This window comes from Euprymna scolopes, chromosome 8 (assembly GCF_053919585.1).
Source record: "Euprymna scolopes isolate OS-2025 chromosome 8, ASM5391958v1, whole genome shotgun sequence".
Classification (NCBI taxonomy): Eukaryota; Metazoa; Mollusca; class Cephalopoda; order Sepiida; family Sepiolidae; genus Euprymna; species Euprymna scolopes.
Window position 1 is genome coordinate 101,559,927 of NC_136489.1, and position 22,130 is coordinate 101,582,056.

Consider the following 22,130-nt stretch of genomic DNA (forward strand, 5'->3'; position numbering starts at 1 on the left):
TGCAATGGTGAAGGGAGGAAGGCAGCAAATTGGAGACGCAAGTGAACAGTACAAAATCTTTAGTTATGGTATGGTTTTAAAATTAAATAAATGTTTAAAGAACTAAGTCTGTATGCGATACAAGAAAAAAAAAAAAAAGCAACAGAAATATTTTTTTTTTACCTTGCCTTTCCCATCAGCAGCATTTCCAAAAAGTCTGTAGAAACTGAGACAGCTGATCGAGTATTTTTACACTGTGAACAGAGTGGAAATATAAGTAATCAATGACACCATTAAAAAAAAAAAAAAGAAAGAATAACATCATTAGAAAAAAGATTTTTTAATGTTTTTATTTTCTGAATCCATGGTTTTCCTATTTTGTTAATAATCTTTATCATTCATTGCAGGATATATTTTTTTTAATTACATTTTCACCCCAAACAAGGCAAATTGCCACTTTGGTGTAGGGGGCTACTATCAGGGACATGAGCTACTGGGATACTATGTAGAGAGTTGGGCAGCAAGATGTCGGTTCATGTTACACTTGAACTTCTGCATGTCAGTACAGTTGGGGAAGCAGGGACCCGGAAAGGAGTTCCAAAGTCTAGCGGTTCTGGGGAAGAAACTACTGGAGTAAAAAGCTTCCTTACATCTAGGGATCTCTACTGTGTAGGCGTGGGATTTAGCTGCTTGTCAGGTTTGTTGAGGGTATTTACGTCGTGGGGGCGCAAGTGCTTGCAGTTCGTCAGAGCATTCACCATTAAAATACTTGTAGAACAGGCAGAGGGATGCAACATTTCGTCGGTGGGACAGAGGCTGAAGCTTAGATGACAGTCCAGGACCTATCAGGTTGGAGACTCTCTTTTGGACCTTGTCTAGGAGTGAGAGACTAGTAGCAGATGCACCGGCCCAAATATGACAACAATATTCCATACATGGGCGAATGGTGGCCTTATAGAGGTACAGGATACTTTCGGGCATTAGTAGCTTTCTAGCACGGTAGAGAGAGCCTACCTTTCTCGCAGCGGTCCTGGCAATGCTCTCAATGTAATTGTTCCAACTCTTGTTTCCTGTGAATGTTAGGCCGAGGAGTTTAAAAGATGTACTTTCAGTTAATGGATCTTTGGCCATTGCTATTGGTGATAGAGAAGGGTTCTTGTAATTATTGAAGGAAACAAGTTTAGTCTTGGCAGCATTGAATGTGACCATCCATTTTTGTCTCCATTCCACTACAGATTGGGGGTCATCCTCTAGTGTTTCTGCCATTTCCATAGATAATGTTTGATCTGATTTTCCTGAGAAGACCTTCATGCAATACCCTGTCAAAAGCCTTAGATATATCTAGAGCTACCACTCTACCCTCCCCTGCTTTATCCAGTGAATGGTATATACGTTTAGAGATTACAGTTAGGATATCTGCTGTGAAACGGGCTTGCCTAAATTCATATTGTTGGTCAGTCAGAAGTTTAGCATCTGTAAGATGATGGACTAGAGCTTGATAAATTATGGACTCAAATATTTTGGCGAAAAGTGGGAAGAGGTTAATGGGGCGATTATTTAATGGGTCAGTTCTTTCGCCAGAATTCTTAAAAACTGGTACCACAGAAGCAGTTTTCCAGCAGTTCGGAAAGCAAGATTTATTAAGGAATTTGTTGTAAAGTTTGGAGAGAACTGGAGCTACTTCGGCAGAGCATTTTTTTAATAGCACAGCCGGGATGAGATCAGGTCCACATTCTTTTGAAGTGTCAAGGATTTTTATGATAGCATACACCTGAAAAGGGGTGATTTTCAGATCTTCTAGTGTGGCATCTGTCCGCAACGGAAAGTCAGGGAGGGGGTGGTTAGCAGGGTCCAACTTCCACATTTAACTAAGGTAACATGTCTTGAAAATCATTCCTAATGACGAAATGATTTGATAAAAGGATTGTTAGGGGGTCATGAATAAAAAAAAAACGTTACTAAGAATAAAGCTAATATATTTATATATGTACCTACTTTTTGATTATTTAAATCATTTTCAAATCAAACTCCATGCAGAGAGTATGCACAACAGTAGTCAAGTTGTTTACAGATGTTTCAAGGCAACACTTATCAGCAGTCATATACAGAAACATAACATTTTTTTCAAAACATTGAACTTCAGAATTGACTTTTCCATATATATGATAAAATGTATTTAGCTTTAACAATTTAGTAAAATAAATAATTATCAGAAGTGTCTTCAACTGGCATCAAATTGAAAATTGCTTTTCCTTTTTATACCGACTAGAGACATTTTCAATCATCAGGAATACTGTGAAACTGCAGTAAAGTGTTAAATTAAGTACATTTTATCATTGACATTATTCTATCCTACAGAATGTTGAGCTCATTACTTATCCAAAATAAGCTGTTTTTATTTAGTTCTGTTTTGATTTAGAAAGGATTGTTTTCTTATTTATATATATATATTTATATATATATATATATAGTCCAATGTGTTTAACCATTATGCCATAAACTCCTAGATGATTTTACTGTTTATTTTTATCATTTACAAATTTAGATTTCTTGTTGATTTTTTTTTTTAATGATAAATACGGTTAAATAGTGGCTTCGCCTTAAGGCTCATTTTTATTTACTTAAAAAGTTGCCCATAATTTATTTGGACTTATATAACATTTTTTTTAATTTATTTTTTTATTATTTTTAAAACAGTAATCTACATACATGCAGGTTTCAAGGTAACTACCTCTCAAGCTAACCAATTTCTCTCACTCGTGGCCGAGATGGTTAAGTGGTTGGCTTTTGTTTCCACCTCCGCGTTAAGACTTTGGGGTTAAATCCTACCTTCCTACTAAAACTTTTTTTTTTAACACACATACACACCTCCAAACACCTGGGCAACGCCGGGTACCCCCCCCCCCCCGCTAGTGTTTATATAAACAAAAAGATTAATATATGCATTGCTAATAATATTAGTATAGAAATATACTGATAGCAAGGTAAACATAATTATTGGCATCATAATTTTTGTTGTCAATAACAGTGAAATTGTTACACCACCTTTTTTTTCTCTTCAGCAAACTTTAAAAGCTTGGCATCCATTTCCATGAGTATATCTTCCCAGGCTTCTGTCATCTGTTGAATGGTTGAATTGAGATACTGAAATAGAAAGATAGAAAACATGTAACAAAGATTATTCTTTGATGCCAAAAATGAAAATGATTAAATTTGTTTCTTCGCAAACGGTTCCATGCACACATCCACCTAAATTAATAAAACAAGTGAACCATGGTCCCCCGTAAGTGCACAGTGAACGAGGCATAAAAATAATGAATAAATTTAGCATTTGCCCCCCTCCCATTTAGCCCTAAAAGTCCCCAGGGGACGTCAAATCCTGGTGAAAGTGAATAAACAGTCCAGTTTTAGGCATTAATATATGCAAATTTGAGTTCTGCACCATGCAAAAAAAAGAAATAACTAAGTCCATCATTTGCACCCTCCATTTAGCCCCAAAAGTCCGTAAGGCCTTAACATATTTAAATTTGAGTTCAGCACCATGCAAAACTGCTAAATAGACATACATAGAAAATTTGGGACAAATATGGTAAAATAGTCCCAAAAATGGAGTGTTTTTATTAGCCCTAAAAGAACCCTGGGGCACACCCAAGAGTTATTGCGACCTATAGACAAACAAAATTATATAGAAATCAGTTAGTTACAACTTTTCAGAAACTTTTATAAAAATCTAAGGCATCAATTTTTTTTTAATAAGCACAAAAGTGTCAATTTTAGCCATTTTAACATGAAAGGCACCCCTAGGGAGGCAACCAGAGTTTTCCCAGAAAATCCGTTGTTACTTTTTTATCCATATCATATTTAATGTTTGTGCAAATTTCAAAAAATTCCAAGGCGTAGTTATTGAGAAAAGTGCAGACGGATGAACGGACAAGGTCCACCCTCCTTTTGTCGGGGAACCAAAAAGACCATTAACCATTTGCTTTTAATAGATTTTAAATTAATAAAATAAAACAAATATTGTAAGCCAATCAAATGCATTACTCTGAATTTATCAAATCTGCTGTTTTGATTTACCAAGAGCGCATAAAATGCAAGATTCTTTCAATAAAAAGTTTGGAACCAAAATCCAATGCAAAGCTGACATCTACTTTGCACCAACTTCCCTTGCCCCTCTGAAAAGCAATGGGGAAAGCTAAATAATAATTTCTCAACTCATGCACACAGTTATAAGCATACATACTCTGACACTAATGCACACATATAAACGCAATACATTAACTCTTTCACACTGTCATCTGTTCCCCAAAAACAAATGTATAAACTTATTTCAATACTTCTAACATTTCTCACGTAGCTTTCTACAATGAAAACAAATGAATGTTGACTCTTATTAATAACTTTCAATCAAATCTAATTTCTGTAATTGAGTGGGGAAGTTTTGATTAGAATTTTTCAGACAGGTGAATAATTTAAATTATCGACTCGGGCTTCTTTGATATCTCAGGACTCTGAAAATATAAACAAATATTCTGTTTTCCTCTCTATGCAAACTTCCATTTTAAACACACATAAAATATCTTTATTGTGAATTTATGTTTTTGAACTCATTTTGTTTGTGCTTATATTTTTTTTTAAAACAATTTAATCAAATGCATTTTTCTAACTGAGTGCATAAGTTTTGATTTCGATTTTTTAGACACATGGATAATTCACAATCTTCAAATGTTTGATTCAAATTTTCTAATTATCTTAGCATATGAATCCTCTTTACTCTGCAAGAGCTCCTAAAATATGAACACATTTTCTATGCTTGCATTTCTATGTAAACTTACATTTTTAAATATATATTAAACACTTCATTCGTGAACTTATGCTTTTGAATCTGTTATTTTGTTTGTGTTTATCATCTATCATTGCTCGTGCGCTCTCTCTCTCTCACATTTAATACTCAAAAAAAGTTTTCATTTAAAATGTTCCTCTAAAACTGACTCTCCCCAGAAATCTTCCCCCAAACTGAAACATTAAAAGGGGTTCCTCCATAAACAATAGAAATCAGTATCACAAACATTTAATATATAAGTTTCAGTATTATTATCACCACTCTTTTAATTTGTCAAGCAGATATTAGCTACTTTTAATTTATTGGTTGTTTTCTATGCAGGACTGACATGAATGGTAAGAGCAACTATACTGTTCTCGAAATAAAAAACTTTCTTCATTTTCATTATCATGAGCCTCACCAACTCCGTAATCAACCTCCGGCCACACAATTATGTTTGTTATTCAAAACATCTACAAGTTATAAAGATTAGGGTTAGTGTTAAAGTGTGCACAATGAGATTTATTTTAAGATTATTACAAAATAAAGTTAATTTACAAACGTTGGTGCTTGTCCTGAATTTCCCCTATATAAAAATAAAGAGGAGCTTTGGATAAAAGTAATTAAAGTTGACATAAAAGCCCATGAAAGTGGTTGAGAGAATAATTTAGCAGCAAATAAGTCATCAGAAAAACAAAGACAAAATACAGGTTGGGTTTATAACTTGAAAAAGTACCACATATGCTATAATTATCCTCGGATAAATGTAAGAGAAGTATCTTGAGTATTTGTTCAAAATTTGCCTTATATTAAAAAAACAAAAATGAACAATAATAACAGCAAGAAAGCATCACCAGAAAAGACCAGAAACAGAAAAAAAATTGTATGGTGACTTTATCGAAATACATATATATACACACACTGGAAGGGACACGACCACATGTATAGACATACATACATAGACGACCCCCTGCAAATAATAAAAAAAACAAAACCTTTTTCTTCATACTTACTTCTAAAAGAGAAGACAGTTCAGCATATTTGAGCGCAAGAAGTCGAAGTTCTTTATGCCGAGAAGCCAACAGCGTTGTATCTATCTAAAAAAAAAAAAAAAGAAAGAAAAATACAACAAACTCCGATTTTATGAAGATGTTTAAGTAGAATTTTATCTCAAATCACAAATTTAGCTGAATCACTGTTATAAAGGGGGGGGGGGGTATTGAGATATGCCAAATCGTCCAATTGGTCAAGCTGTATCACATGTTAGAAGAGACTTGTTCTAAATGTAGATTTAAGTGGCAGTTGATGTCAGGCAGTGATGCAGTACAAATTAACCTAAAAAGGAATTATGGAAAATTCCTAGGAGTTTGTGGGAAATAACTCATTATAATTATAGAAAGGACGTTGCCAGGGAGCCATTATGTTTAATTTTCATTTAATAGGAACAAAGCAAGACAGCTGTAAAAAAAAAAAAAAAAATGGAAAAGTAAGGAACAATAACTTACTAAAATAAAAGTTATTCATATATAATGTTAGGAGAAAAAATTATATACTCACTTTTTAGCAGCAACAACATATTTTTAAAAAAAAAATTAATATGTGCGCATTAATTTGGTTTAAACATAAATTCTGTTCAAATTCTACTCATTATCTTTTATAAATAGATATTTTATCTGTTTGTCTCTTCATCAATCACAATTGTTTTAAACATAATAAATACATTGTGGAATGCTTCAAACTGTTACATTCAATGTAATGTTAACAAAAAATTCGGCTCAGCACTATTTCAGAACACCTTATCGCTTGAAATTATTACATTCAATATTTTTCACATATAAATAGAAACTTTATCCACCTTTTAAACATAATTAATAAATTGTGAAACTTGTCTGATTTTGAAATATCAGAGACTTAAGCTACCTTTAGAAATGGAGAATATTGCATTAATAATAAATTACTGGGACAGAGGGAGATTGTGGCTAAGTGGTAAACAACTTGAACTGAAAACCTGGCTGTGCCAAGTTCAAATCCAGTTCATTCCACTGAAACACTTCCATTAAAACCTGTACTTGACTTTGTGTCTAACTTCCTGGAAAGCAGGAAAATAAAAATAATAAATCTTCAACAAATAAAGCAGATGCCATGAGTAGAAATCGAAATCTTGAGATCTTCAGTCTGACATTGTACCAACTGACCTATTTTGACTTTTTTTATAAATAGAGCTTAAAACGTTGCCTTAATGAAATAATTACAGCTTTGATGTGATGTCATATGATTTATGTCATGTTTCAAAACATAAATTCATACCAATAATAAAACATAAATAAATGAATGGTTAAACATTATCAATAGCATTGGAAATTATTACAATAGTTCAAAACAATTGATGTTGCTATAACTACATATAGTATGTAGTTCTTTCACAATTATATAATCTTATCAACATAGCAAAAGTGTGCAACCGGTGGGAGCATATATTTGATATTGATGTTAAATTTGAAAACTTATACAAAATATATATAAAATTATTTTAAATAAATAGATACACAGTAGTTGAGGGCAACCCAAAGGCTCCCTTTTCATAAGTTACTAGGCCAAGAGAGGATGCCATTTATTTCTCTGGATTCCTCCACTTACCCTTGATTTTGAACTTATAATGCTGAATGTTCAGCAAGGAGGTATCAAATACCCTTGTTATTCTTAATCTTTGGTACAACTTGATCAAGGATTGAACTCCAATGTCCCAGCCCATTAGTGAATATCAATTATTATGCAAAATGATGCTGGAAATGTTATAAAATTGGATAATTCTGATTTTTATTGGTTACAAAAAAAAAAAAAATTACATTTTTATTTTTTTGTTTTTTTTATTTTATGGAAATCACTCCAAACAAAGCATGAAGCCACTTGATGTAAAGTGATAAAAAAAAAATTTCAAGGTCAAAACCTAACCAACAATAAATGTTATCTGGTTGGATTCAGACCCACAACAATTCTATCTCCTTTGTCAGAAACATCACTCATGGAATGTGAGGACTAAAAGACAGAATAAGGGAAGCAAGAGGCTGCTGAAAGTAAACCCAAGGTGCGCTTCCTACTCTCCAGCAAAAATTCAGCTTTTAATGGAGGCCCTGTGTATTATAGATTTAGGACTGATGCTGTATACAACTATTTGATTCCCTAAATGGGTTTTGTTGTTGGTACATTTCCGGGGGGGGGGATAGTAAAATATGTTGTTGTTATCACTTACCGATAACAGATAATAATGGAATGTGTCTGATTCTTCTTCATTAACTTCCAAAACCAACCAGAGTGTAAAAAGATCTTGGGAAATCATGGCCGATTTAACTTGACGCTTCTGAAACACAATTCAAAAACTTAAAAACAATAGGGAAAAAAAAAAACCAAATGATTTTTATTATATAAATAACAATGCAGTACAACTCAGTAAAAGTGCATGCATATGGAAAGGAAACATCAGGTGTAGTTTGGACAGATTTTAGGAAGCATGAAGGTTTAACCAAGGATGCAGTGTCTCAGAAGCAAATAACTGATGAAGGCAGTTTGTTGCATACTTCAGCAATTTTGAACCTGAAAAACTGTTTCTGAAAATCATGGGAGCTGTGCTGCTTTCTGACTTTGTAGATATGTTTATTTATGTTAGATACCTGAAAATCAAGATAGTTAATAATGTTGTGTGTTTAGTAGGTCAGTTGCTCGATGTCAGAGGTTCAAGGAATCCAGGCCTAGGAAACAAAGCATTCAAATTTGGTACCTGTCTGATTTACAGTTTTCTTTACATTTTACTGGCTTTCTTCAACCTTTGAGTGACAATGAGTATCTCATATTAGAACGCTGACACGAAAAAGAGCTTATTATGAAGCATGGGTTGCATAATCTCTAAATGTACTACTCCTGATCCAGCACTGCTTACAGTCAAGTGCCAAGAAGAAATCAAAGATTAATAGAATTGATACAAATCTACCGTCAAAGAATACCAATGACATAAAATTGTATATCAGTGCAGCTAGCAATGAGTGTAAAATACACTGCATTAATCACAAATTAAGCTTCTCAAATAATACTTATAAAAGTGTCAATACTTGCTATATACTTGTGGCATATAAAAGACCCAATATTTGGGTAAGCTGAGAAGGACTGACGGTGTTTTTTTCAATTTTCAAATTCAAGTTTATATTTTGGGGGAAAATCTTATAAAGTTAGGTATTTGTTTATGATTATATATTTCTATTCATAGGATTCATCTCTAAACAAATTAAGCAAGCATTATGAATTTCGGAACACAGCTGCTAGGTATAAGGGCGGGTATGTGGGAATGGAAATTCCCAGGCTAACTCGATTGTTGCCCTTTAACTCAAAAGAGTGACACAGCCATGTGACTTCCTGTTTCTCATATTTCTCTCTCTTTTCCGCTGAACGCTCGACCAGTCAATATGTAATCAAGAACCGCTCTAGTGGCATCGGCCACCAACCAGCTTACCTGACTATCCGTCAGCCCCTCATCAATCACAAGTAACAAACTCTTATTCTTTCTATCTCTTAATATTTTTCATGTATATTCATGTAAATAAATTGTATTCCTTCGCTGATATATACCGGCATGTTTTCGTCATTATTACGCAACCTTTTGCTTTACCATCCAATACATTCACCATACACATGGGGACAGAATCGTCTATCACACAGCAGACCATCCTGTCCCCTCTATAGGTAACATAGGCTATATTTAGTTTAGTTTTATATAAAGAAAGAAAAGGTATAAGTCCTTTATAAAAATTCAAACACCTCCAAACTTTTTAGTGAAATTTTAACAATAGGTATGAGACATAAGTAAATATTCATAGTGTGATATTCGCTGTTGGGTATGTATATAATTAATACATACGAGTCTCAGGAAAGGACCGATCAACGAATGCGCTAAGCTATGGTTTTCCTTTTGCTGTCGAGATCAATAACAATAGAGATTCAAATATATTTATTTTTGTTGGCTTGTCTCGACTAGAATCCAAAGCGCACTGAGGTTATGCGGAATTATAAATTCCGCCATGTGATATTTTACATACGTCAAACAACAAAAAGAAAACCAAACAGCGGATTATATTTTAATTCCAAACCACGAGTGCATCACGCGCAATTTTTTTATTATCCAATATAGAAAATATAGGGAGAGGGAAATTTCTCTTGTTTTTTTTTAATTTATAAAATGAAAAGTCATATTGCACGCTACTATATGTGCCAGTTAAATATATTTATATGCTGAAATAAAACAATTATTCACACATTAAGTTTGAATTTGATTTTTTTGTTTTTTATCACTTCTTCAAAACATTCGATCTTTTTTTTTTTTCATTAAAACATTTGATCCCTGTTTCTTGTATTTGTGTCCATAATGCATCCGCATTTCATGGTAGAGAAAAGAGGAAATATATATGCAAACATTTAGACCTCTTCCGAGCTCATATTTGGTTTCTTCTTTCTTTTTTTTTTTTTGTTACAAGACTATGACCCCGCTATGAAAAGTTCCTTCTTCGCACCCTTCGTATTGCCTTTCGCACTAAAAGAAAAGATGTCTATATTTCCCTTAGATTCTTCCAAACTCATATTCTTCTCCTTTTCCTTTCTTTTTTTTTAAGTCTTGATGGGATTAATTCGGTAATCCTTTTTTTCTTACACTCCATGTGGCGAGTTGCGTTCACACCATTTTTAAATCTTCGTGGCAACTGAAACTTTTTGCCGCCTCAGTTATCTCCCTTCGTCTTTGCTTCTGCTGATATTCTTTCTCTACGTTCTTTCTCTCTTTCTCTCGTTATCTTGTCAACGTGCTGTTTCGACGGATTTGTTTACCGTTTTCGTACGGGCCTGTCACAATAGTGTTTAAGTTCTTTGTAGTATTTTAAATGATGTTTAGGGAGCAAAAAACGAGTGTAAGCTCACTTTTGAAAATTCAAATATTTCAGATTTGCATTAGATTCGATCCATAGTTATTTCCATTTTGATCAAAATCTATTACATGATTTTAACTATAGAAAATATCTAAAGTTTAAAGAGATCTTCAGAAAAAATTGAAATTTAGAGAATTTTGTTTCATTGGTGGCTAATGACTATGGATGAAATTCAATGACATATGAAATATTTGAATTTTCAAATGGAATGTTGTACCCATATCACAGCTCTTAAAATACTTCAAAGAAACTGAAATTTGGGGAATATTTATTAATCTAAACCTAATACCTACTGTCAAAATTTCATAAAAATCAGAAGTATCTGAATTTTCATGAAGCGCTTCACTAGGTGTATCAGAATTTTGGAGGAATTTTTCACACCCCTAAAACAAAACTGCAAATAAAATATAAAAAACTTGTAATTTCTCTTTTTAAAGTGGGTTGTTTATTTTCTTTACGGAATATACTTCCAAAATAAACTATTGAAGTTGTTTAAAAAATAATAGAAATATTATTTATTTATTTTTTAAAAAACAGTGTTTACAAAGTGCTGGTACGCCTTCATGCAGCCATTTTTTTTTCACGTAATGAAATCAATTGAATTTTACGAGTTTAATACTTTTTTAAATTTTTTAAACTTTAAAAATCTCAAAATTTTTCTATTGCTTCAATTTTTACGATATTTTCAGGGTCAATGTGAAATGTTATGTTCTTTCCAATAAACCAAATATAATATTTTAGACAAACGTTTTTTTTAAATCCCCCACCCCATTTTGAAATGTCTATTAAAATTTTAATAATTTACTCAAAGTTTTATATATCACAAATTGAAGATAAAAGATCAATAAATAAAATATTCTAATTTAAAACAAAAAAAAAGTGTTTTTTGGAAATTTACCTGTAAAGTTCAAAGTGTAAAACCATTTTTTTTAAAAACCACGTTGATTTTTTTTTTTTTAAAGTGGAAGCATACGTTATGCTTAGATTGTCAAGTACATATTGGACGCTGGCAACAATTTTTTCTATTTCATTCAATGTTTTCTTTTTTTAGATATTAAAAAAACAAAATTCACTCAATAAAGAAGAATTAAAATATATTAAATCAAAAATTCATGTATTTCTTTAAGAGAAAAAAAAAATCGGTTGAGTGGGTTTTTTTTATAAAGGCAAAAACTTTAAGTGAATGTGTTCATTTTTTTCAACTACGGAGGCACCAAAATACTAATTTTGGTTTACAGCATGCAATAGAAAGAGATATCAATTATGTCGCTTTGAAGCCATCAGAAGATAAAGGCGAATAAAATTAGACGTTTGTCTCCCTTTATTTGAACAGTTAAAAAAATCTGAGTTCGCGTTTTCTTTAATCCGTGTTTAAAAAAGTATTTTATTTAAAAAGGACATGGAATATAAGTATAAATATGGATAAATTCTTAACAATGAACAATGGAAGTACCCATTGAATAGTAGTTTTTATAGGTAAGTGATTTTTTTGGAATTTATATATATTTTTTTAGAATCGAAGTAAGTAAAATTTCGTTGATTTTCTTTAAATCTTTTTTAAAGAAAACCGATTTAAAAAAAATAAATATTGCATAATTTGCTATTAAACCCGTTATTTTTTTTTTTAATTTGGTCTTTGCTCCTTTAATTGAAAAAAAAATTAGGGCTTGAATTACATTTTTCAAGTAGTTATAAGCTTCGAAAGATAGTAAGTTGAATTATTCAAGTTCATATACGGCATTTTTAATGGCCGCTTCTGATACACCTGGGACTTCAACATTTCTTTTGTCCTCTTTGCATAAAACTAAATTAAAGTAAATATAACTCACATTACTTATCCTTATGCCTAGTAGCTTTGTTCCATAATTCATAATGATTGGTTAATTAGTTTAAGAGTGAACCTTGTACATATAAATATATAAACTAATGCTAACAACTAACTTTATATAAATAGATACATATATATATATATATATATATATATATATATATCAGGTGAAATCTTGTAAAAGAAGACTATGAAAAAGGGTTGACTGAACTGCTGCTATGTAACGAGACCAACCTTATTTTCAATGTCTGGATGCATGAGAATCACAGAGCCCGAAGGGAAGATTCCATAAGCAAAAAGGTAGACATTTCCACAACCAGAACCAACAACCAAGAGATTTAATCTGAAAAAAACATAAGAACATGTTATTTAAAAAAAAAAAAAAAAAAAAAAAAAAAACAATATAAGACATAAAATCATCACGCCCCCCCCCCCCTCTACACACACAAATTGAGATTGGCATTAGGCTGGTGCAAAAATAATGTTTTTTTTATCAGATATATATATATCTGATAAAAAAAACATTATTTTTGCACCAACCTAATATCTTCTTGTTTGTGTGCCTCCTTTTATAGAAGAGTTTCACCGAACCTACATTTGCCTCTGTAGGTATCCAACAAAAGAAAATGATATCACGCATTATCTCACTCTAATGAGGAAGGTAAATACCCATCTACAGGTAGGTTCCTTCATAAGCAAAGTTTTATTTGTCAGCTTTAAATGCTATTTAGGCTTAACTTTGAAAATCTGACAACTGCACGTTAGATTGAATCAACAAAATTTTATCAGTAAAAATAGAAAAATAAATAAATAATGACCCAGAACTTTCAGAAAAACGGAAAAGCAAAGTTTTTTGTTTTTTTTTAACTCCAAATGCTTATACAAAGGGCATTCCAAAAGTAATACCTATTATTTTTTTTATTCCACCCAAATGGATCAGAATGGATTGTAAATTTTTTTTGTAGAATGCTCTTCTTTCAGCATGCTGGCCTTGTTTTGATGATTGAATTTATGAATTCATGAGCTGAAAGTTTCATCTCTCTGTTGCAGATATTAACAGTGTGAGACTAAGAAAGCAACCCCTGTCATGGATGTGTGTCAGAAGCAAAAATGTGTCATTGAATTTCTGGTAAAAGTGCATTCTGATGGTGGTGACCATCTAGAAAAATAAATTTTGGAACACAAAAAATTGCTCGTATTAAGGTACCACTCTCGTCTTTGTAGCTTTTCAATTTTTTTAGGAGGCTTTACTTTTGGAACAACCCTTGTATTCCAAAAAGTTAAGGATGGATTTTGATGGATTTTTCACTTGGTATTCTAAAAGTATTATCCAGCAAAATTTCAATTCTTATTTTTCTCTGAGCTAATTGAACTTGATACGCCATTTTCAATTGAGTAAGCATACCACTTACCAGTTATTATAGGTGCTACAGGGCTTACGAAGAAGAACCTCAAGTCGTACCTAACTAATATTCCTAGTGAACAAAGTACAAGAGAAATCCAAACAATTGCACTTAAGGAAACAGCGAGGATACTAAAAAGAGCTCTCGGTTGGTTTCAATAAAAAGCAGGGAAATGTTGGCAGCTGGTTTGGCTGCCTCATACCCAGCATTACAATCTTCAAAGGAAGAAAATTAAAAAATGAAAAAAAAAAATAGAACAAAGCATAATCTTCACAGTTGAACAAAAATCAAGTGTCACCTTTAAACTTATACAGTAATACCTCAGTACTTGACCATAATTCGTTACAGAAGTTTGAACAGTGACATATTCGACAACCGAAATGATATTTACCATTTAAATTAACTGAAATAGTATTAATTGGTTCCAGGATTTAAAAGTACCCATTTATCTGCAAACTTTGATCATTTTATACACTCAATTGCTCAGAAAAATCATCAACATGTATTAAGATGATTATAATAATATACTGTATGTCTGCACTAAGAGAATAAAATGTAATCCCAATTAAACTGTTTTTATTTCTTATCTTTCAATGATTAGCTGATGGCGCAAGTGGATGAATGATTAGGCAGGGAGGGATAGGGAGTTTACTGTTTGAAAGGGGAATCCATTTCCATCAAAATTGACAGCAAATCATAAGCTGGGGTTATCTCTCTCGAAAATTTCTTGGATGAAGATGATTCTTGAATGGGGTGTTCTTTATGTCCACTTCGGTCATGTCTCATCAAATCCTTGGTTTCTACTGATTGTTTTCTTTACTTTTTTGGACACCTCATGGTCCACTGTTATCTCATGCAAATGGGGTTGACCAATTGAATTGTACGGTTTTGTTGCCACACTGTTATACTAAAAATAACTCTGACACCGTCTAGACAGTAGAACGGGTCGCCATGACATCTTTCTAAAAATAACTCTTAACACAAAGTTCAGACTCGTGTGGCAACACTATTGGGGTGTGGGGGTTATTACGCTACACTTCAAAAATATCACACACTAAACCGCCAATCTGATCCAATCACAATGTTCGACCAAGGAACAGCATTGCTTGTTTACATTCAAAGCGAAGCCGATGGTTAAAACTCTGAAATTCCATTTGAATACTAAGGTAAGGAAATCTTCAACTTTTGGTTCGAACAAAGAGTTGCTTTACCACAGAAACATCATTACTGTACTCCCCATACCTTCATTTTCTGCAGTCATACTGCAATCTATCTACCCTACTCTCACTTTTGATAAGATAAATATAACAGCAAAATTAAAAGCAAAAACATATATAAGAAAAAGAAAATCCTGAATTCTTACTCTTTTTGGTTTTTTACTTTTTTGGCATCTTCAACATTTTCTTCTCTGAAAAAATAAATTTAGAAAAAGATTTTTTTTACATGTACTTGATGTAATTTCTTTACAATTTATATCAAAATACTGAAATTTTTAAAATATTCAAATCAAGAATCACAGATTTTATCAGAAAGAAAATATCATTCAAAAATACACAAAAAAAATGTTTTAAAATGACTGTCCATTCAAATTAACAATACATAATTTTAATTTTTTATGAAAATTCCTTTAGCCAGGGCATGAAGCCACTTGATGTAAGGAACTTAAAAAAATACTACTTCAAGATAAAAAAAACAACTAAAAGTGTGAGATCGATAGATTGCAACCCAGAAAACAACATTTTTTTCCTTTTTGTCAGAAACATGGCTCATGAAATGTGAGGACTAAAGGACAAAATAAGGGAAGCGAGAGTTATGGGGCTGCCAAAAGTAAATACAAGGTTCATTTTTTACTCTATGAATTGATTTTGTTAACATTTAGATGTTTGTTTCTTCAAGAGGATACATACAGACACAAAGAGTATTTGCTGCTTATTGACTAATTACAAAGAGGAAATAAGAAACTAGTACAAAATGTTAGCTAGAATATGAATAGAGAACTGGACAACATATTTGTAATGACTGAAATAAGTTGAAATATGTTTGCAATTGCCTCCCATGTGTGATACTACAAGTTTTTTTTCTTTTTTGTCCTTCGGGGCTAGGATCAAAATGTTATAAATGTGCCAATGAATTTGTAAAAACATATTTCTGAAGAATAAAAATTTTAAATTTCAAAAACTTTGGTAATATTTTTAACTAGGATGACCCCCCCCCCCAAGGAAATGTAGTATTATGGTGACTGCAATGATTCTAGCCAAGAGTAGAATAGGCAAAGAACCAACAAACCAAAGATGACTAACTACCCCATTTTCCCCAAACTTTTCATGGTGCCTAATTTGTTACATTGTATATTTTTTTTAGCTTATAACAAACAAATGATTCAAAGTGTAGTATCTGTTCTATTCCAAGTCAGAGAAGAGCAAATTTATTTTGATTAGGACACTTTTTATTTTTTATCCTATCCAGAGTATAATTTTTTGAGAGAGTTGGATATTCCACACATAAAGAACCTCCCTTGTGTCTAACTTAGCTCCCATGAGGAACCTGTGCAGTTCAAGGCATATATCCTCCCAGGTTTTACCTTCTCCTCCTTTGAGAAGGGGTTAGTTTATTGCTGATTGCCTGACACACCTCTACTGGGAATGCTGACAGAGTTTCCTGGGCATGTTTTTGTAGATCAGAGTGCTCTTCCTTCAGCATGCTGGCTTTTCGAATCCCACTTTCCCAACCTTGTGTCACATCTTCCTATCATGGGAAGAAGATAAACATTAAGGTAGTCACGATTTTAAGAAAGAATTCTTCACTAAATATGGCATCTGGTGCACCATACATTGAGATTTGCCTTTGGTCCTCTTTTAGTTTTTTGTGCATATTAATGACAGAGGTCAACTGAAATGTGCAGAGGACCTCAGTTGTCTGCCCCAAATTTCAATGTGATATTCGTTTTCAGCAGACCCGAAAATCTATAACAATCATCATTTTAAATATGAGTGTTTAGTGTTAAAGTAAAAATTTACCAAAAATTGTTTCCAAATTATTCTGTTTATATCTTACTAGCAATGCTACATGGCATTGGCCAGGGCCATAAAAAAAAAAAAGACTAAATATTTTGTATAACATCTTTATATTAAAACTTTTATCATTCTCTCCTCTAACCTATTTTTCCGTTCTTTTTACCCAACCCTCTCTTTCTCCTTTGTCAACTTCACAGCGAATGTTGAGTTGTAATTAAAAATTTTTAAAAATACCCAAATGTGAAACTGTTTGCATCGGTTGTTAGCGATTTAGTTTAAAATATTTTATTCTTCTTGAAATTCACCAAAACTACACCTGATGTTCCTTCCTACATGCACATTTGACGGGTTGTAGTGTATTTGAACAGTGTGCACAATGATTCCATTTTTATTATTTCAAGTCGGAATTCATATTTTCATTATAAAATTGATCAGTGGTAAAAATTAAATATTAGACAGTCATCCACATCTTGATTGTTACCATAATTCTTTATCACCATCATTGCTGTATTTAGTCTAATGTTTCTTTTACATGCTGGAATGTATCAGATGACTTTTAGAAATGGACTTCTGAACTAACCTATCCCTGACCAGGTCTTTATCCTTTTTCTTCTCAGGTTCATCCTTATCACTTCTTCCTATGTTTTCCTTGGCTTTCTACTGTCAACTGATCCTGCTACCTCAACTGTTCTACATTTACTTATCCACAAACACTCATTTCATTGTTTTAACATGGGCATAAAACTTCCAGCAATTTTGATATTAATGAATTCCTGAGATTTTTAAATAGAACTTTCTGGTTGGCAAGAAGAAGCAATCGCAGCTTAATCATTCTTTTTTTTTTTTTTTTTACTTTCATACTTTTAAATTCTGACTATTGGCTTTTCACAGAACCACAAAACATTTTCATCTAATCAGATTGGTAGAAATTGATTCTAAAAATTGGAATTTTATGGAAGAGAAGAAATTGCATGAAAACAAACTTACTGGTGTCCTTTAGGAAGAGCATTGTAACTGAAATAAAATAATTTTTAAAAAAGTATTATTTTTAGTCAAATAAATCCAAAATCCTACAAAAAAAATTTTTTTTTTTAGTATTTGCCGTTATTTTCAGAAATGAGGCATTGTTAGTATTACCCATACACAGACCCATTGCACATGAGTCTTCTGGAGGTTAAAGGTTCAATCCCCAGTACAAGTTATACTAAGAACGTAATAAAAATTACTTTAAACTTCTACTCAAGCATGGCTGACAGAACGAGAACAATCTACTCCAGTGATTAAATAAAGAATTCAATTTGAAATTCGGTTTAATAATATTTGTATTGTCTATTTCCTTCAGTTTCTTAAAAATAAAAAAAAAAAACTACCATCATCAGCAAAGGCAAGAATTGTTTAAACATGAAAGCCGTAACAAAAAAAGTTAACATAAAAAGATCTTGGACTACTATCTTCATTTTGGATGTTATTCTCACAACATTTCAGCCAATGTAACCACAGACTTTCTTTATGGGTGCATTTTGTTTAATTCAGGAATTTGTATGGAATTTTGAACTGAACTCTTAATTTCCTATATATAATTTTAATTATATTCTTAGCATCATCTGAGGATTGAACACCCATCACCAGAAAAAATGTTTCAAAAGAAATATAAAAAGTTTTACCATTATTTAAAAAAAAAATTTTTTTTTTTAACCCTTTCTTTGATGATGAATATTTATCCAAAACAAAAAAAAAAAGTAAAGATAAAAAAACATTTTAATGATCAATTTCTCATAAAAATATTTGCATTTTAAATATGGCTTCAAAGGCATTTTGTCTGGGATTTTTTTAGCTTTGTTTTGCTTTCTTTTTTTCTAAAATAAAAAAAATAATAGAAATGATATGGGGTTCAGGGCTTGGAGCAGAAATACACAGGAGTCCTCATTCATTCCTGGAAAATGCTGGATGTGTTCAAAGAGGGTTAAAAATGCTTAATTTATCAAAAATTAGTTTAATTATGTCAGTTTACTTAAGTCTCTTTCACCAAACCAATGGTGAGTACATTCTTAGGTGCCACTCAAAAAAATGAATTTATAAAATATAAAAAAAAAATAAAGTAATATGTTGTTATGAAATGAGTGCAAAAGACATTAGATTTGTCACTTCAACAAAGCATGGCGTTCTATACAACACAACTGAATGCAAGTTGACAAGTGCTTCACATTCAGAGATTTTTAAGGTAATTAAGTCAACAAGATTTGAAAATATATAAAATAATATCCTAACTCATACATAAAAATAAGAAGCAGGATAGAAAGCTAAATAAATGAAAATATATATTTTTATTGTGGAAATTGATAAGTATTAAACAAAACAAAGTGGTGATTAAGATGTCTGGTAAGATACGATCCACATAAGCATTTTAATTTGTCTTCCAACACATCTTATCCTCAGGTATGGTTCTCAATGTTAATGTATTTTCAAATATACTTGATTTAATGTTTCTGAATTTTTTGAGATGAGGATTGGTTATTCATATTATTTGGATTCATTGGACTACTGTTCTCATCTTGATGAGAACAGTAGTTCAATGAATTCAAATAATATGAATAGTTGATTTAATTCGCTGAAAAATCTCTGAAAGTCAAACATTTATTAATAGGTCTCCAGTTGTACTTTTCCACTGCACCTCATAACCTAGAACGCTATGAAGCAAAGTCAAATCTTTTTACAAGTGTTTTTATAAAGTCAAATCTTTTTTTCCTATTCATGTCCCCTGAAAAAAAGGATTCTGCTTTTAATAAACAGAATAATCCAGACTCAAAGAAGGTTTTAGCACATCTTACCTTTTATTAAGTGGTTCTAGTTTTGGAAGATAATGAGCCGAGTTATCTTCCGGGTAGACACCTGGTGACCAAGACTCGCCATCGGGAAATTCCTGTGACACCCAATTCATGCTGGTTACCTTTTCTTGAATATCAACTTCATGAAGAACGTCAGCATTCTCAATATGCCGCAGACAAACTGTTCCATTACTGTAACCGACGGCCAACACTGCGAAGAATTTGATTACAACTTGAAAATTAACCAACATCAACTTAAAGATTTAAAACTATTGTCATACAAGACGAGCTGCACTGTGTAATAGTTATGAAATGAAGCGATGGAATTAAAGCAACTGAGGTTGTTTACATTCTTTTCCATACTTATACCCTTACAAATGGATATTTCTTTTTACTCTTTATCGCCACAAACAAGGCATATTGCCACTTGGAACATAAGGGACCACTACCGGATTTGTCTAACAGGGAGCTGTGGGGAGTTCAGCAGCTAGATATTTGTTCACATTACAATTAAACTTTTTCAATGTAGTTAGTACAATCAGGGAAGCAGGAAACACAGAGAGGATTTCCAAAGTCTAGTAGTCTGAGAAAAGAAACTATTAAAAAGCTTTTCCAGTATCTAGGGACCTTAATAGTAAGGGGGTGGGATTTTGCTGCTTGTCAGGTGAGTTGGGAGTATGTACGTTGAAGAGGCTCAAGTGCTATGAGTTCATTAGAACACATTCCATTAAAGTACTTGGAAGACAGACACAAGAATGCAACATTGTAGAAATGAAACAGAAGTTGGAGCTTGGCTGATAATGTGGAACCTATTAAATTTGAGACTGTTTTGTACCCTGTCTAAGAGTGAAAGACTAGTGATAGATGCACCAGCCAAGATGTGGCAACAATATTCCATGCATGAGTGAACTGTGACTTTGTAACAATATAGGATGCTCTCTGGTGAGAGTAATTTTCTAGCACAGTAGATGGAGCCCACCTTCTCTGCAGCAGTCTTGGCAATGTCCTCAATATATTTTTCAATTGTAGTTGTATCCCTTTTCTTCCTGAGATGCTTATGGATGGCTCTGCTCTTGAGGAGAAATCAACTCGGTCTTTCTTTCTCATCAAATATTTCTTGGAGTTCATACATTAGATTTGCTGATCTTTCTGTTTCTTGTAAAGTCGGTTCTCCTTATCGCTTTAGAACTTTCTCACACTTGAAGCTATTCTCTATCTCTACAAATTTACTATCAGACCATGTATAGAGTACTGTTTTCATATTTGGTCTGCTGAATCTCTGTCCGATTTAGCATTCTTGAGAAAGTGCAGAAATGTATATACAGTAGAGCCCAGGATATAGTGGCCCTAGGATACGTTTTTTCTTCAGGTTATGATGTGGAAAGCGATGTTTTTTCAGCCTCTGGCTACAGTATTTGCCCCACCTTACGGTGTTATTTATAATGTGATTTGATTATATACAAGTGCATTATATACTGTACTGTATTTTGTTACTAATTTTTAATGCCGTATCCCAGAGTTCTACTGTAATTTAATTGGCATTACCTTTTCTTCCTCCCTGCAACCCTTCTCTTACAGGCATGACGTTGTCTTTTTATAAATACTATTTTGGCATGTATTTTTCATAACTGTCTCATTTATTCCCTGCTCCCTTTGTTCCAGCTTGTTTGATTCTTGGATCTAGCGGTAACTATCAATTTACCATTTTGATGTCTCATTTTAATAGAGATTTCTATTCCAGTAGCTTTTTTCAAAGAACTGCAAGTTTGTGGAACTCTCTTCCTGACGACTGTTTTCCTTCTACCTATAGCCTCGATCTTTTGAAGACTAAAGTCAATAGGCATCTTCTGTCTTTGCGATAATCATCAGTTGTTCTACTTAGCTTGTTACACCAAGTGGTTTCATGCCTTGTCTGAAGCGATTTCCATAAAAAAAAAAAAAATTAAAGAAAAATAAATGTTTTAATCTGAAATCACAAGGTAAACGGTACTATTTAGGCTTGGTTGGCAATCAGACTAGGAGAAGAGTGATACCAATAATGGTTTCATAATATTGGAAAAATGGTTTTGAGGATGTTCATGGAGAGTATCGATATAAGGATAGGAATCTAGAAGGAGAAAGTATTTTAGATTTTGGTTTTTGCTATGGACATATTTGTTGCAAATAGATTTTTGTTAAGAAAATGGAAAAACCATCTCATTACATATCAATCCGAAACAACAAAGACTCAAATACATTATCTGTTGGTAAGGAAATAGGACAGAAAACTCTTGAGTTATTAAGTAATGCCCAGCAA

At 32.4% G+C, this 22,130-nt stretch overlaps 1 protein-coding gene across 1 annotated transcript in view; it reads right to left on the bottom strand.

Moving 5' to 3' along the window:
• The window catches only part of LOC145283670 (anaphase-promoting complex subunit 4-like), a 213,306-nt gene that overhangs the window by 174,832 nt on the left and 16,344 nt on the right, over positions 1-22,130 (bottom strand). Inside the window, exons 4-11 of the mRNA XM_080132681.1 lie at positions 19,838-20,045; positions 17,997-18,023; positions 15,359-15,403; positions 12,827-12,935; positions 8,052-8,159; positions 5,815-5,898; positions 3,025-3,123; positions 163-233 (exon numbers count right to left, since the gene is read on the bottom strand). Of these exons, the coding sequence (XP_079988807.1) occupies positions 163-233; positions 3,025-3,123; positions 5,815-5,898; positions 8,052-8,159; positions 12,827-12,935; positions 15,359-15,403; positions 17,997-18,023; positions 19,838-20,045 (751 nt within the window). The remainder of the gene's footprint in view (positions 1-162; positions 234-3,024; positions 3,124-5,814; positions 5,899-8,051; positions 8,160-12,826; positions 12,936-15,358; positions 15,404-17,996; positions 18,024-19,837; positions 20,046-22,130) is intronic.